This window comes from Colius striatus, chromosome 17 (assembly GCF_028858725.1).
Source record: "Colius striatus isolate bColStr4 chromosome 17, bColStr4.1.hap1, whole genome shotgun sequence".
Lineage (NCBI taxonomy): Eukaryota > Metazoa > Chordata > Aves > Coliiformes > Coliidae > Colius > Colius striatus.
Genome location: NC_084775.1, coordinates 3,409,994 through 3,424,558, shown reverse-complemented (window position 1 = coordinate 3,424,558; position 14,565 = coordinate 3,409,994). Strand labels below are relative to the sequence as shown.

Here is a 14,565-nt window from a genome sequence, read left to right as displayed (position 1 = left end):
CGCGGCCCCGGGCTCAGCCTCCTGCCTCAGTTTCCCCCGCGGGAAGGGCCGATCGCGCCCCCGGGTGCGGGGATGGGGGCGGGGAGTGGTTGGGGGGGGGTGGGGGCATCCCCGCGCCCGCCCCGTGTCCGCGTCCCGCGCGTGGGCCCGTCCCCGCCCCCGCCGCTCCCGTCCCGGCCCTTTCTGGGCCGCCTCCAACTTCCCGGCCGGGGCGCGGCGGCGGCGGCGGCGGCGGGGCTCGGGCGGCTCCCGGCCGAGCCGCTCCCGCTCCCGGCCGCGGCCGCGGCGCCGCTCCCGCTCGCTCGGTCGGTCGCTGGGGCTGCCGTGAGGCGGCGGATGGCGGCGGGGGCAGCGCGGGCCCGGCCGGAGCGGCCCCCCCGGCGCCCACAGCCGCGGCCCGGCCCGCAGCGGGGAGCGGGCGGCGCGGCCCGGCGCTAGCGCAGCGCGGACACGGAGGTGAGTGAGGGCTGGGGGGTCCCCTCGTCCCTCTGCCCCCCACCCCGCGACACCCCCACCCGGGCCGGCGTCTGCCTCGCAGGTGCCGCCGCGACCCCCCCCGCAGCACGCTCAGCCCCCTGGAGCGGGGCCCCCCCAGAAGGGACCCGCGGAGCGCGGGGCAGCGGCGGCCGTGGGGCCGGCCCAGCCGACCGCGGATGGCCGCGGGGTGACACCCACCGTGACCGGGCACCTCCGGGGGGCTCGGGCGCACGGCGGGGCCGGAGAGACGCGGGGGCGGGATTTGGGGAGGGGGGGCACGGGACGCCGATGCTGCAGGTCCTGGAAGGGAACAGGCAGGTTCCTGCCCACTGGGAAGTGCGGGGGGGGGGGATATGGGGTGCTGGTGCTGCAGGTCCTGGAAGGGAACAGGCAGGTTCCTGCCCACTGAGAAGTGCGGGGGGGGGGGGGGGGGATATGGGGTGCTGGTGCTGCAGGTCCTGGAAGGGAACAGGCAGGTTCCTGCCCACTGAGAAGTGCGGGGGGGGGGGGGGGGATATGGGGTGCTGGTGCTGCAGGTCCTGGAAGGGAACAGGCAGGTTCCTGCCCACTGAGAAGTGCGGGGGGGGGGGGGGGGGGGATATGGGGTGCTGGTGCTGCAGGTCCTGGAAGGGAACAGGCAGGTTCCCGCCCATTGGGAAGTGCAGGGGGGGGGGGATATGGGGTGCTGGTGCTGCAGGTCCTGGAAGGGAACAGGCAGGTTCCAGCGTCCTGCCCACACGGAAGGGATGGGGGGCAGGGGAGACTCACACGGGGTGGGGGGAAACGAGGGGAGGGGACACGACAGGAGGTGTTGGAACTGCAGGTCCTGGAAGGGAGGTGGCAAGTCCCAGCTTCCTGCCCACAGGGGAAGGGGGGTGGGGGGGAGGGATATAGGGAGGGTGGGTGCTGGTGCTACAGGTCCTGGAAGGTAAACAGGAGGTCCCAGCCTTCTGCCCACAGGAAAAGGGTTTGGGGGGAGGAGAGATATGGGGAGGGTGGGACACGGGGTGCCGGTGCTGTAGGTCCTGGAAGGGAAGCAGCAGGTCCCACTCTCCTGCCCACAGGGACAGGGTTGGGAGAGGGGATATAGGACGGGCAGGTGCTGATGCTGCAGGTCCTGGAAGGGAGGCAGCAGGTCCCAGCCTCCTGCCCACAGGGAAAGGGTTGGGAGAGGGGATCTAGGACGGGCAGGTGCTGATGCTGCAGGTCCTGGAAGGGAGGCAGCAGGTCCCAGCCTCCTGCCCACAGGTTTAGGGGGGGGTGATATGAGGAGGGTGGGACATGGGATGCTGATGCTGCAGGTCCTGGAAGGGAGGCAGCAGGTCCCAGCCTCCTGCCCACAGGGACAGGGTTGGGAGAGGGGATATAGGACGGGTGGGTGCTGATGCTGCAGGTCCTGGAAGGGAGGCAGCAGGTCCCAGCCTCCTGCCCACAGGGAAAGGGGGGGTGATATGAGGAGGGTGGGACATGGGATGCTGATGCTGCAGGTCCTGGAAGGGAGGCAGCAGGTCCCAGCCTCCTGCCCACAGGGACAGGGTTGGGAGAGGGGATCTAGGACGGGCAGGTGCTGATGCTGCAGGTCCTGGAAGGGAGGCAGCAGGTCCCAGCCTCCTGCCCACAGGTTTAGGGGGGGGTGATATGAGGAGGGTGGGACATGGGATGCTGATGCTGCAGGTCCTGGAAGGGAGCCCACCCCTGGAAGGGAAGGGGAAACTGAGGCAAGGAGGGATCAGCAGGGCTGGGGCAGGGGGGGATGCCCCCAGCCCGTGACACCCCCCTGCTCCCCGCAGGCCGCTCGCCATGGCCGACCCGAGCCACATCCAATCGGCCGCCTCCAAGAGCATCCGGCCGTTCCGCTCCAGCGAGGAGTACCTGGAGGCCATGAAGGAGGATCTGGCCGAGTGGTTCAACACCCTCTACGACTTGGACATCCAAGTGGACACCTTCCTGGAGAGCCTGGAGACCGGCTGCCACCTCTGCCGCCACGCCAACAACGTCAACCGCGCCGCGTCGGACTTCCAGCGGCGCCAGCCCCAGGCGGCCGCCCGCGTGGCCGTGCCCAGGGCAGACGTCACCTTCCAGGCCAAGAACGTGGCTCCCGGCTCCTTCGTGGCCAGGGACAACGTCTCCAACTTCATCCGCTGGTGCCGCCAGGAGCTGGGCATCCAGGACGTGCTCATGTTCGAGACCAACGACCTGGTGCTGAAGAAGAACGAGAAGAACTTTGTCCTCTGCTTGCTGGAGGTGGCCAGGAGGGGCTCCAAGTTTGGCATGTTGGCACCGATGCTCATCCAGATGGAGGAGGAGATCGAGGAGGAGATGAGGGACCAAAGCTACGACACACACCGGGACCCCCAGGGACCCCCCGCCAGGGCCCGGCCCATCGCCCTCTGCGACCTCAAGAACCTGGATGAGCTGGTGAGATGCTCCCCTGGGAGCTCTGGGCTTGGGGCTTGGGGAGCCCACCAGCCACCCCATGGCTCAGCTTCAGGCTGGGGAGAGGCTTCCCCTGGCTCTGAGCCCTCGGAGCTGCCCACCCCACAGCCCCGGAGGAGGTTGTTGTTGCTGTCCCTCCCTGGGGGAGGTTGTTGCTGTCCCTCCGTGGGGGAGGTTGTTGGTGTCCCTGCCGGGGGGAGGTTGTTGTTGTCCCTGCCCGGGGGAGGTTGTTGTTGTTGTCCCTGCCCAGGGGAGGTTGTTGCTGTCCCTGCCCAGGGGATGTCCCTTCCCCCCTCTCCCCGCTCCACAGGACGAGCTCAGCCTCCCAGCCCAGCCCCTGCTGCCTCCTGCCTTCAGGCCGGGTTATTTCGGTGGCCATGGTGATGGGACATAGGTGTCACCTCCAGCCCCGTTGCTTCCTCCCCACCCCACGAACCTGCTCCCACCCGGCTCTGCCTCTTCCTCCTCCTCCTCCTCCTCCTCCTCTCAGCACCTTGGGGATGTGGGGACACCCCAGGGACAAGCAGAGGGACGTGGGGACACCCCAGGGACAAGCAGAGGGACGTGGGGGACACCCCAGGGACAAGCAGAGGGACGTGGGGGACACCCCAGGGACAAGCAGAGGGACATGGGGACAACCCAGGGACAAGCAGAGGGACGTGGGGGACACCCCAGGGACAAGCAGAGGGAGGTGGGGACACCCCAGGGACAAGCAGAGGGATGTGAGGGACACCCCAGGGACAAGCAGAGGGACATGGGGACACCCCAGGGACAAGCAGAGGGACGTGGGGACACCCCAGGGACAAGCAGAGGGATGTGGGGGACACCCCAGGGACAAGCAGAGGGAGGTGGGGACACCCCAGGGACAAGCAGAGGGACGTGGGGACACCCCAGGGACAAGCAGAGGGACGTGGAGACACCCCAGGGACAAGCAGAGGGAGGTGGGGACACCCCAGGGACAAGCAGAGGGACGTGGGGGACACGCCAAGCGCTCACAGCCCCCGTTTGTGGGGGGCAGGAAGGGTCGTGTCCCCCCTCCCTCCCCGAGGCTCAGCAGGGATTAAAGCCAGGCTGGGTGGTGCAGGATCCGGCCCGCGCCGCAGCAGATTAATATGGGGCCGGGGGGGGGTTGGGGACACGGGGGGAGGGGGGATGTGCCCTCCCCTGCCTCCCTAAGCTGTTTTTTGATTGAAACTTGCTCATTAAGCCCCGCAGCCGCCATCCTCGGGTCGGGCTCAGGGAGCATCCCGCACCCCCCCCGCACCCAGCGCACCCCCAGCCCGCGCTGCAGCCCCCCAAGCCCCCTCCCCAGGCCCCGCCGCCGTCGCTGCCCACCCCGGCTGCATTTTTCCGGGCTGTGTAATTCTTTGCCATCGGCTTTTATGGGCAGCGCTGGAGCCGGGGAGGAGCCAGAGGAGCCGGGTCCCGCCCCGGCCCCACGTGGGACTCGTGTCCCCTCCCGGGAGGGGGGACACAGCAGGGTCAAGCCCCCCTCCCCGTCCCCCATCCCGTGCCTCAGTTTCCCCAGCCCTGCATGGAAACCCCAGCAGCTGCATCCTGCCCTGGCTGCTGCCCTGGGATGGGCACAAAGGGACAACGTGGGGAGGGGGGAGAAGAGGAAGAAGAGGAATTGTTAATGTAACCCCCCCCAAATGTTGAGGGGAGGGCAATGGTACTGAGCTGGGGCAGGATGTGGCCGTGTCCCCACGTCCCCCCGCTGCTCCCAGCCTAATCCCTGCCATCAGCCCCGGCAGGATCCCTGGGCAGGCCCCCACCTCCCCACACTTTGCCCTTTTGGCAGCAGCAGATGGCAAAGTTTGAGGAAGGAGGGGCAGAAAAATGGGCCTTTAACCCTTTTCTGTTGGGGGTGCTGGAGGTGCCCACCTCGGGGGTCCCCAGCATGGGGCTGGAGGCAGGTGAGGAGTTGTGTTCGCTCTCAGCCTGCCCAGGGGAGCCCCCCCAGGCCCCTGTCCTGAGCTCACAGATGTGGGGAGCCCAGCATCCCCCACTACAGGGGTGCAGCCGGCTCCCCTCTCCCTGGGGGCTCTCTACAGCCCCATCTCTAGGGGCTGGCCCTGGGGCTGGGGGTCTGCACCCCACCGACCCCCCTCTCTGCTGGCAGGTGCGGGAGATCCTGGGCTGCTGCTCCTGCCCCTCCCAGTTCCCCATGGTCAAGGTCTCCGAGGGCAAATACAAAGTGGGGGACTCCAACACGCTCATCTTCGTCCGAGTAAGAGCCATCCCTCCCCCCATCCCACCCCCCTACACCAGGACCCCCACCCTCCTCCTTCCCCCTCCCCTCAGCACCCTGGGCACCCATCCTGAGGGGGCTCTGGGGCGGTGGGCACTGGGCTCAATGGATACCCCACCAGTTGCCCCAGGTTGGGGGGGCTGTTTGTGGGTGTAGTTGCCCCCTCAGGAGTGGGGTGGGCTGTTGGCCACGTGCCAGGTTGGGGGGACTGTTTGTGGGTGTAGTTGCCCCCCCAGGAGTGGGATGGGCCACGTCCCAGGGGCAGGGGGTGACCAGCTGCCTGCAGGTGCTCAGGAGCCACGTGATGGTGCGTGTTGGGGGCGGATGGGACACACTGGAACATTACCTGGACAAGCACGACCCCTGCCGCTGCTCCTCCCTCTGTGAGTGACCTTGGGGACCCCCCTCCAAACACCCCCAGCCCACTGACCCCCCACCCTTAGGCTGGAGCCTTCTCACCTCACCGTGTCCTGCTGCTCCTGGCTCTGTGGGGCTCCATTCCTTGGGGTTGGGCTGCTCAGGGGGCTCCATTCCTTGGGGCTGAGGTGCCCAGGGGGCTCCATTCCTTGGGGCTGAGGTGCCCAGGGGGCTCCATTCCTTGGGGCTGAGGTGCTCAGAGGGCTCCATTCCTTGGGGCTGGGCTGCCCAGGGGGCTCCATTCCTTGGGGCTGGGCTGCCCAGGGGGCTTCTTTCCTGAGGTTGGGCTGTTTTGGGGGCTGTGTTCCATGGGATTGGGCTCCTCAGGGCATTGATTCAGCTGAAAGAAGAGAAGAAAAATGAGTAAGGAATGACAGGACAAGAGGAAAGGGGCTGGAGTTGCCCCAGGGGAGGTTGAGGCTGGAGCTGAGGCAGAACTGTTTCCCTGAGAGGGGTGTCAGCCCCTGTGCCAGGCTGCCCAGGGAGCTGGGGCAGTGCCCAGCCCTGGAGGGATCCCAAAGCCGTGAGGCTGAGGTGCTGAGGACTGTGGGTCAGTGCTGGGCTGGGCAGGGGGAGGGAAGGGCTGGGACTGCAGCAGCTTCAAGGGCTTTTCCAACCCAAATGATTCCATGAAAGGTGGGAGTTTTGGCCCAATTAACTCCTGAGGTGATTAACCACCCCCCAGCCTGGGCTGCCCTGGCTGGAAAAGCCACGTGCTGGCGTGAGTGAGTGTGGGCTGAATGGTGTGTGATGTTCTCTCTCCCAACTCTCTCCCCACCCACCAACTCCTCTGTTTCCAGCTCACCGCCTGCCCCAGCCACGCCCCCCGAGCTTCTCCCCACAAAAGCCATCCGCAGGCAGCCTCTGTGCCCCGCACCCCTCCAGCAGCCCCAGCGCCCCCCGCCGGCCCCGCGCAGCCGTGCCCACCTCAGCCTGGGACAGCAGCAGGACTGACCGAGGCAACCACCAGCTCAAAGACACTGGCATCCCTAAACCACCCTCCGGCAGCACTAAACAAGAGGCTTTAAGCCCACGGGGGTCCGCAGCCCCTTGTGGCAGCCCTTCGAGGAGCCCCGCGGGGGGCACCCAAAGGTGGGTGCTGGGTGTTGGGGGGGAAGTAAGGCAGCTGGGGAACTCAGCACTGCTTCAGCCCCACGACAGGCCCGTGGGGAGGGAACACCCCGCCGTGGGGCTGGGGCCTGCCGTGGGGCTGAAGGGTTTTGCGCTGAAGGGGTCGCGGTGTGGGGTCCCGTTTGGGTTTTCCCGCCACGCCGAGGGGAGGGGGCGTGGCTACAGTGAAGCTCCGCCCCTCGCGCTGTGATTGACAGGCACGGCGCGCTGCCCCCTGGCGGCGGGAGGGGGAACGGGGGGCAGTGGGGGGAATGGGGGTGCAATGGGGAGAAACGTGGAGGGTTCAAGGGGAAGGTGAATGGGGGAGGCAATAGAGGCAATGGGGGTGAAGGGGGAAATGGGGAGATTGGGGGCAAATTGGGGGTGTAATGGGGGGTATTGAGGTGCAATGGGGGGCTGCAGTGGGGAGCAGTGGGGGGTGAACTGGGGAAGCAATAGGGGGGCAATGGAGGCTTTAGTAGCGGGGAATGGGGGGCAATGGGAAGGTGAATGGGAGAGGCAATAGAGGCAATGGGGAGTGAATGGGAGAAGCAGTGGGGGGAATGGGGGTAAATTAGGGGTGTAATGGAGGTATTGAGGTGCAATGGGGTGCTGCAGTGGGGAGCAGTGGGGGGTGAATTGGGGAAGCAATAGAGCAGCAATGGAGGCTTTAGTGGGAGGGAATGGGGGGCAATGGGAAGGTGCATGGGGAGGCAATAGAGGCAATGGGGGTGAAGGGGGAAGCAGTGGGGGGAATGGGGGCAAATTAGGGGTGTAATGGGGGTATTGAGGTGCAATGGGGGGCTGCAGGGGGGAGCAGTGGGGGGTGAACTGGGGAAGCGATAGGGAGGCAATGGAGGCTTTAGTGGGGGGAGAATGGGGGGCAATGGGAAGGTGCATGGGGAGGCAATAGGGAAGCAATGGGGGTGAAGGGGAAGCAGTGGGGGGAATAGGGGTAAATTAGGGGTGTAATGGGGGGTATTGAGGTGCAGTGGGGGGGCTGCAGTGGGGGGTGAACTGGGGAAGCAATAGGGTGGCAATGGAGGCTTTAGTGGGGGGGAATGGGGGGTGAATCAATGGGGAAGGGTGGGGGGTGTAATGGGGGTATTGAGGTGCAGTGGGGGGCTGCAGGGGGGAGCAGTGGGGGGTGAATTGGGGAAGCAATAGGGGGGCAATGGAGGCTTCAATGGGGGGAGAATGGGGGGCAATGGGAAGGTGAATGGGAGAGGCAATAGAGGCAATGGGGGTGAAGGGGGAAGCAGTGGGGAGAATGGGGGCAAATTAGGGGTGTAATGGGGGTATTGAGGTGCAGTGGGGGGCTGCAGTGGGGAGCAGTGGGGGGTGAACTGGGGAAGCAATAGGGGGGCAATGGAGGCTTCAGTGGGGGGGAATGGGGGGTGAATCAATGGGGAAGGGTGGGGGATGTAATGGGGGTATTGAGGTACAATGGGGGGGCTACAGTGGGGAGCAGTGGGGGGTGAATTGGGGAAGCAATAGGGGGGCAATGGAGGCTTTGGTGGGAGCAATGGGGGGCAATGGGAAGGTGAATGGGAGAGGCAATAGAGGCAATGGGGGTGAAGGGGGAAATTGGGCACAAATTGGAGGTGTAATGGGGGTATTGAGGTGCAGTGGGGGAGCTGCAGGGGGGAGCAGTGGGGGGTGAATTGGGGAAGCAATAGGGGGGCAATGGAGGCTTCAATGGGGGGAGAATGGGGGGCAATGGGAAGGTGCATGGGGAGGCAATAGAGGCAATGGGGGTGACGGGGAAGCAGTGGGGGGAATGGGGGTAAATTAGGGGTGTAATGGGGGTGTTGAGGTGCAGTGGGGGGCTACAAGGAGGAGCAGGGGGGGTGAACCAGGGAAGCAATAGGGAGGCAATGGAGGCTTCAATGGGGGGGAGAATGGGAAGCAATGAGCAGGTGAATGGGGAAGCAATGGGAGAAGGAATGGGGGAAGCAAGGGGAAGGCAATGGGGACTGCAGTGGGGGGAATGGTGAGCAATGGGAGGGTGAATGGGGGAGGCAATGGAGGTTGTAGTGGGGGAAGTGGGGAACAAAGTGTGGGGGCAATGTGTGCAATTGGAGGTTGATGGGGGAGGAAATGGGGAGCTCACTGGTGCTGCAATGGCTGTGTCCAATGCAGGGGTGCACTGTGGGGGTGCAATGGCTGTGTCCAATGCAGGGGTGCACTGTGGGGGTGCAATGGCTGTGTGCAATGCAGGGGTACATTGTGGGGTGCAATGGCTGTGTGCAATGCAGGGGTGCATTGTGGGGTGCAATGGCTGTGTGCAATGCAGGGGTGCACTGTGGGGGTGCAATGGCTGTGTGCAATGCAGGGGTGCACTGTGGGGGTGCAATGGCTGTGTCCAATGCAGGGGTGCACTGTGGGGGTGCAATGGCTGTGTGCAATGCAGGGGTGCACTGTGGGGGTGCAATGGCTGTGTGCAATGCAGGGGTGCACTGTGGGGGTGCAATGGCTGTGTGCAATGCAGGGGTGCATTGTGGGGTGCAATGGCTGTGTGCACTGGGGGGTTGCAGTGGCTGTGTACCATGGGGGTGCACTAGGGGGTGTAATGGCTGTTTGCAATGGGGGGGGGGGTGCACTGTGGGGGATGCAATGGCTGTGTGCACTCGGCGGGGTGCAATGGTTGTGTGCAATGCAGGTGTGCACTGGGGGGGTGCAATGGCTGTGTGCAGGGGGGGTGCACTAGGGGGGCTGCAATGGGGGGTGCAATGGCTGTGTGCAATGCAGGGGTGCACTAGGGGGGGCTGCAATGGCTGTGTGCACTAGGGGGGTGCAATGTGGAAGGCAACGACTGTGTACTTACGTTCCCCCTCCCCCCAGCCCCCCTGAGCCTCTCTCCGTGCCCCGCAGGCTCCGTGCCCGCCGCTGTTCGGGCGACAGCGACTCCTCCGCCTCCTCGGCGCAGAGCCTCCCGCCGGGCCCGAGGGACGGGGCCGCCCCCCGCCGCCGCGAGCCCAGCCGCGGGGGCCCGTCGCAGCCCTCCCGCGACGCCGCCGCCTCCCCGGCCGGCCGCACGGCTCCGGACGAACGCGGCCGCTCGCGGGTGCCCAACGGGCCGGGCCGCGCCCCGCCGCGGGCCCGCAGCCACGGCCGGGGCCCCGCGCCGCAGCCGCAGCCGCTGCTGCTCGTCAGCCGGCGGCGGGACGGGCAGCACTCGTGGGCTCGGGCCGAGCCCCGCAGCCGCACGCCCGGCTCCCGGCCGGCCGCCCGCAGCCCCGCGCCCGCCCCGCGCCGCGCCTCGCCGGAGGAGGCCCGCGGGGCCCGGCGGCGCGGGGACGGGCCCCGGAGCGACGGCGGGGCGGCGGAGGCGCTGCGGCGGGAGCTGGAGGAGCTGGAGCGGCGGCTGCGGGCCCCGGCGTGGCTGGAGCCCGGCCAGGAGCAGCGGCTGTTCCGCCGGCTGGAGGAGGAGTTCCTGGCCAACAGCAGGGCGATGGAGCGGCTGCAGGACGCCGAGCGCCCGGCCGCGCCCCCGCCGCCGCCCCCCGGCGCGGCCGCCGACTCGGCCTATTGCTCCTCCAGCTCGTCCTCGTCGTCCCTCAGCGTGCTCGGCAAGCACGGCCCGGCCGCGGGCGGCCCCGGGCCCCCGGCGCCCCCCGAGCCGGCCCGCGCGGCCCTGTCCAGCTCGTCCGAGGACAGCGGCGGCTTCCCCCCGGCCTGGGAGCCCCGCGGCGGCCCCGGCTCCGACACCGACGAGCCGCCGGAGGAGCCGCCGCAGGAGCCGCCGCGGGGCTGGGCCAAGCCCCGGCTGGACACTCGGCCGCACGAGAAGCCGTCCAGGATCCCCGCGCCGCGGGGAGGCCGCGGGGCAGCCCCGCACAGCCCCGGCAGCGGCCCCGAGCCCTGGGGCGCTCTGCACAGCGTCCTCTCGGCGCTGCTGGAGCCCGAGGGGCCGCGGGACGACGCCTGGCCCTGAGCAGCGCCCGGCCCGCCCCAGGGACACGGTGTGAGGGGCTGGGCAGCCCCGACTCCTGCGCTCGGTGACTGCCGGCCCTGGGGGAGCAGCTGCAGGGGGTGGCCGTGGGGTGACGGTGCTGGGGGTGGCTGGGAGCAGGCCTGGGGAGCAGCTGGCTCTCCTGGGCGGGGCTCTGCTTGCTGCTGCTTCTCCTTCTCATGTTCCTTTCTTCTTGGACTGGATGACCTCTAAAGGTCCCTTCCAACCCCTACCAAGCCGTGATTCTTGTCTTCTCCCCTTGGCCACCTTGTCTTGCTCTTAGCATCTTGTCTTCTTGGCTGCCTTCTCCATCTTTTCCTCTCCTCTTCCTTTTCTCCTGCTTCTCCTTCTCTCTTCTCTTCTCTTCTCTTCTCTTCTCTTCTCTTCTCTTCTCTTCTCTTCTCTTCTCTTCTCTTCTCTTCTCTTCTCTTCTCTTTCTCTCCTTCTTCTCCTTTCTCTCCTTATCCTCTCTTTCTTCCCTTCCCTTCCCTTCCCTTCCCTTCCCTTCCCTTCCCTTCCCTTCCCTTCCCTTCCCTTCCCTTCCCTTTTCTCTTCTTCTGTCTCTTCCTTCTGTCTCCTCTTGGGAACATGCAGCTTCATTTCAGGTGTGGGGGTCACTTTTCCCCCTCCAGCTCCCCTCCAGCTGCAGCACTGGCCCTGGCCTGTGCCCCTGTCCCTGTGGGGAGGGGGCTGTGCAGAGCCCCCTGCCCCAGCCCCTGCACATCCTCCCATGCCAGTAAAGACCAATGGAGTGGAACCCACTGTGTCCCATCCTCTGTCCTGGGGGTACAAGACCCTGGAGGGGGTTTGGGACCTACTGAGGGTGAGGAGGAGAGATGTGAGACCCCCCCCTGCTCAAGGCCAAGGGAGGAAGGCTCTGGGGGAACCAGGGTCTCAGGAGGATTGGGACCCCCAGAGTTCTGCACCCCACTGAGCCCTGGGGAGCCCTTGGCTGCATCTGGGATCCCTCCAGGTCCCCACAACCCTTGGGGCCTGCCCCTGCAGGTGCTGCCCCAGGGCTGAGCAGCTTGTGGGGTTGATGGTGGTGGCCATGCCCCTGAGACTGGGGGGAGCTTCCCAAAGTGGGGTGCCCAGCAGGGAGCAGCTGCAGCTCCCAGGGACCCTGCACTTGCCCCCCAGCCCAGGAGGGGCTCAGGAGGCCCTGCATCCTGCACAGGGCTGGGGCTGCCATGGTGGGGATGCTGGCAGCAGGCAGGAGCAGAGCACAGGGCCAAGAGCTGCTGCTCAGCACTCCCTGGGCCCATCCTGTCCCTGAGAGGCCCCCCCAGCCCCCCTGTTCCTGTGTCAGACAAGCTGCTGCCTCAGGCTTTGCTGAGCCAGGGGCCATGGCCCTCCCCTCCCTGCAAGGGCAGGGCACTGCCCAGAGGAAGCTCACAGCATCCTGCTTCCCCAAGCACGGAGCCTGGCTTTCCCCCAGTCCCCCCACAGCAGCTCAGGGGGGCTGATGTCACCTTTATTCAGTGTCCCCTTCACAGCACTGACCAGAACATAGATGTCTCTGTTATATATTAGATCTTTCCTGCACCCAAGGCCTCGAGGGAGGGGGGGACCCATGGCTTCAGTTGGGGGGGGTGTGGGGGCAAAGGGGGGGAAAGGAGGAGTGTGTCACCCCAGGGAAAGGCAGCACATCCCCACCAGCACCCGTGGGGGAGCACAGGGAGCTGTGGGGCTGGGGAGGAGGGGGCAGAGGGCAGTGGGAGGTGATGCTCAGAGCCCTCCCAGCTCCACAGGTGGGGTGGGATGGGGCTGGAAAAGCCCTTTTTTACCTGCACTTTGAAGTGCAGCTGCAAATCTGTGATCCTCAAACCCTTCCAGGACCTCTGGAAGTAGCTCCCACAGGGATCATTCCCCCCCTCCAGGGCTCTCCTGAACCAGGGGACAGAAGGAGGGAGAGGAAGGAGCTGGCAGAGGCCATTTCCCAGCCAGTCCCACGGCGAGCTGCAGCAAGAGCCCCCCAAACCCACAGCCCCATGGGCCCCAAAAAGGCTCAGAGGGAGCCCTGGGGTGCTGCTCCCAGGGCTGAGGAGTGCTGAAGCCTTCACCACACCCCCTTCGAGGCAGCCCCAGCACCAGCAGGAGGGGAGTGGGTGCAGGGAGGAGAGGAGGAGGAGGAGGGGAGCAGCCCCCCAGCCTGTGGCAGCTGGGTACCAAGTACAAAAGGCAGAGGGTGGAAGGTGAGCTCTGGGCTGGGCAGCAGCAGCAGGGAGGACACGGCAGCGCTCAGAGACAGGCTGCTACAGGGATGGGGCCGGCCCTGCCTTCCTCCCCTGGCCCCGGGGCTGGCTCCTTGGCAGGATGGAAAGGACACATGCAACCGGGTCCTGCCCTGTCCTGGGCGGGACAGGGAGCAGAGAGGAGGAGGAGGAGGAGGGGCTGCAGCAGCACCTTAGTTCTTCAGGATGGTTTCGTAGGCTTGGTAGATGTACTGGGACACCTCTGGCGCTCGGCATTTCAGGGACAGCTGTGGGGAGAGAGGAGGAAGAGGAGGAGGAGGAGGGACGGTCAGGGCTCCTGGTCCTACCCCGGTGAGCCCCCAGCCCCCGTGCACAACGCCCTGCATGCTGCAGCATCCCTCCCTCCATCCCTCCCTGGGGCTCCAGCCCCTTCTTCCAGCTGGATAAAAGACATTCCGAGGCACTGAGCCCCCCTCATGGCTCGGCTGAGGAGCAGAGATGCACATGCAGCAGGGGCAGGGAGGAGGCAGAGCCACACACACACACTTTCATCTCCTGGGGTTGGATTCGCTGCTGGTAGCTTGAGGGTGAACGGTTCCCCTCCCCCCAAAGGCATCTTCCTCTCCTGCCGGGGGTTGTTTGCTCAAAGGTTAAACATGAAAGGGCTCTGAGCTCAATTAGCTCCCTGCTGAGCAGGCAGAGGGAATGTGCTGAGGGAAGGGCTTGCAGTTATCCTCAGGGAGGGTGATGGCAACACCCTGAGCCTCCAACAGCATCCCCCACCACACAAAGGCTGGGGCCAGCCCTGCCAGGGAGGAGAGGAGAGGCACAGACACACGTGTGGGGCTGGCAGCAGGCAGGTGAAAACATGAGGGAGGGGGCAAAAAGAACCAGGCAGCAGCCAGAGACAGCCCACAGCTGGGGTAAAAACCACTCTGCTGACCTCCAGATCCTGCAAGAGAGGGCACAGGCCGGCCAGGGCGGGCAGCAGCAGCAGGGAGAGACACAGAGAGGTGAGCTGGGGCCACACAGCTCATCCCCCCCAGAGAAAACAGGCTGGGGGAAGCAGGACACAGGGGTGGCTGGTGCCCAGCCTGCAGTCAGGCTGCCCAGCACATGGGCAGAGCCTGGGATGCCCCAAGGAGGGGCTGGAGCTGGGGTTTGGATCTCCAGAGAGGTGGGAGGGTGGGCTGAGAGCTCTCTGCTCCATTTAGCTGCCACCAAGGTGTCAAGAGTGTGAGGCACCCCATGGGAGAGGGACAGCAGGACAGGCACAGGGGAGGGAGCTGGTCCCAGCAGCACTGAGCCAGCCCAGGCTCTGAGCTGAGAGCAGGGAAGGCAGGAGGGGCAGCAGCTCAGGGCTGGTGCAGGGCCAGGCAGGGCAGGGGCCATACCGTGAAGCTGGGGTTGCTGGGCTGGATCCTCAGCTCTGCCAGCACCCAGATGCCATTGGTGAGCTTCAGGGACTGGTAGAGCATGTCCTGCCCCTCCACATTCCTCTTGGCAATGGTGAAGATGTTGCTGCCTTGGAGTTTGCTGCTGATGGCATCTGTGTGGGAGGAGAGAGCAGCTGCAGTCCTGCTCCTGCCCCTTCTCCTCCTCACACAGGGAATGGTGGGGTGGGAAGGGCCCTGCAGAGCTCACCCAGCCCAGCCCCTGCTACAGCAGCTTCCCCTGGCTCAGGGGGCACAGGAACGTGTCCAGGTGGGGTTGGAAACCTCCTG

General features: G+C 66.2%; 2 protein-coding genes across 4 annotated transcripts in view; one reads left to right on the top strand and one right to left on the bottom strand.

Annotated features, from left to right (window-relative positions):
- The first annotated feature begins 386 nt into the window (after positions 1-386).
- Positions 387-11,403, top strand: GAS2L1 (growth arrest specific 2 like 1). Its single transcript, XM_062009849.1, has 6 exons — positions 387-456; positions 2,268-2,895; positions 5,036-5,143; positions 5,451-5,547; positions 6,382-6,673; positions 9,566-11,403. Exons 2-6 carry the CDS (start codon positions 2,278-2,280, stop codon positions 10,626-10,628), a joined length of 2,178 nt encoding a protein of 725 aa, XP_061865833.1. The 5' UTR covers positions 387-456; positions 2,268-2,277; the 3' UTR covers positions 10,629-11,403.
- Positions 11,404-12,112: 709 nt separating this feature from the next.
- Positions 12,113-14,565, bottom strand: part of AP1B1 (adaptor related protein complex 1 subunit beta 1) — a 37,795-nt gene continuing 35,342 nt past the window's right edge. For all 3 annotated transcript variants that reach the window (XM_062009945.1, XM_062009944.1, XM_062009946.1), the window contains 2 exons: positions 14,236-14,390; positions 12,113-13,128 (listed from right to left, as the gene is read on the bottom strand). In XM_062009945.1, coding sequence (XP_061865929.1) covers positions 13,054-13,128; positions 14,236-14,390 — 230 coding nt within the window. In that variant the 3' untranslated portion in view covers positions 12,113-13,053. The remainder of the gene's footprint in view (positions 13,129-14,235; positions 14,391-14,565) is intronic.

Excerpts from the sequence above, each read along its gene's own strand:
- GAS2L1 (XM_062009849.1), top strand. The coding sequence starts at position 2,278 with ATGGCCGACCCGAGCCACATCCAATCGGCCGCCTCCAAGAGCATCCGG. Across the intron at positions 2,896-5,035 it reads TCAAGAACCTGGATGAGCTG|GTGCGGGAGATCCTGGGCTG; the intron begins GTGAGATGCTCC and ends CTCTGCTGGCAG. Across the intron at positions 5,548-6,381 it reads CTGCCGCTGCTCCTCCCTCT|CTCACCGCCTGCCCCAGCCA; the intron begins GTGAGTGACCTT and ends CTCTGTTTCCAG.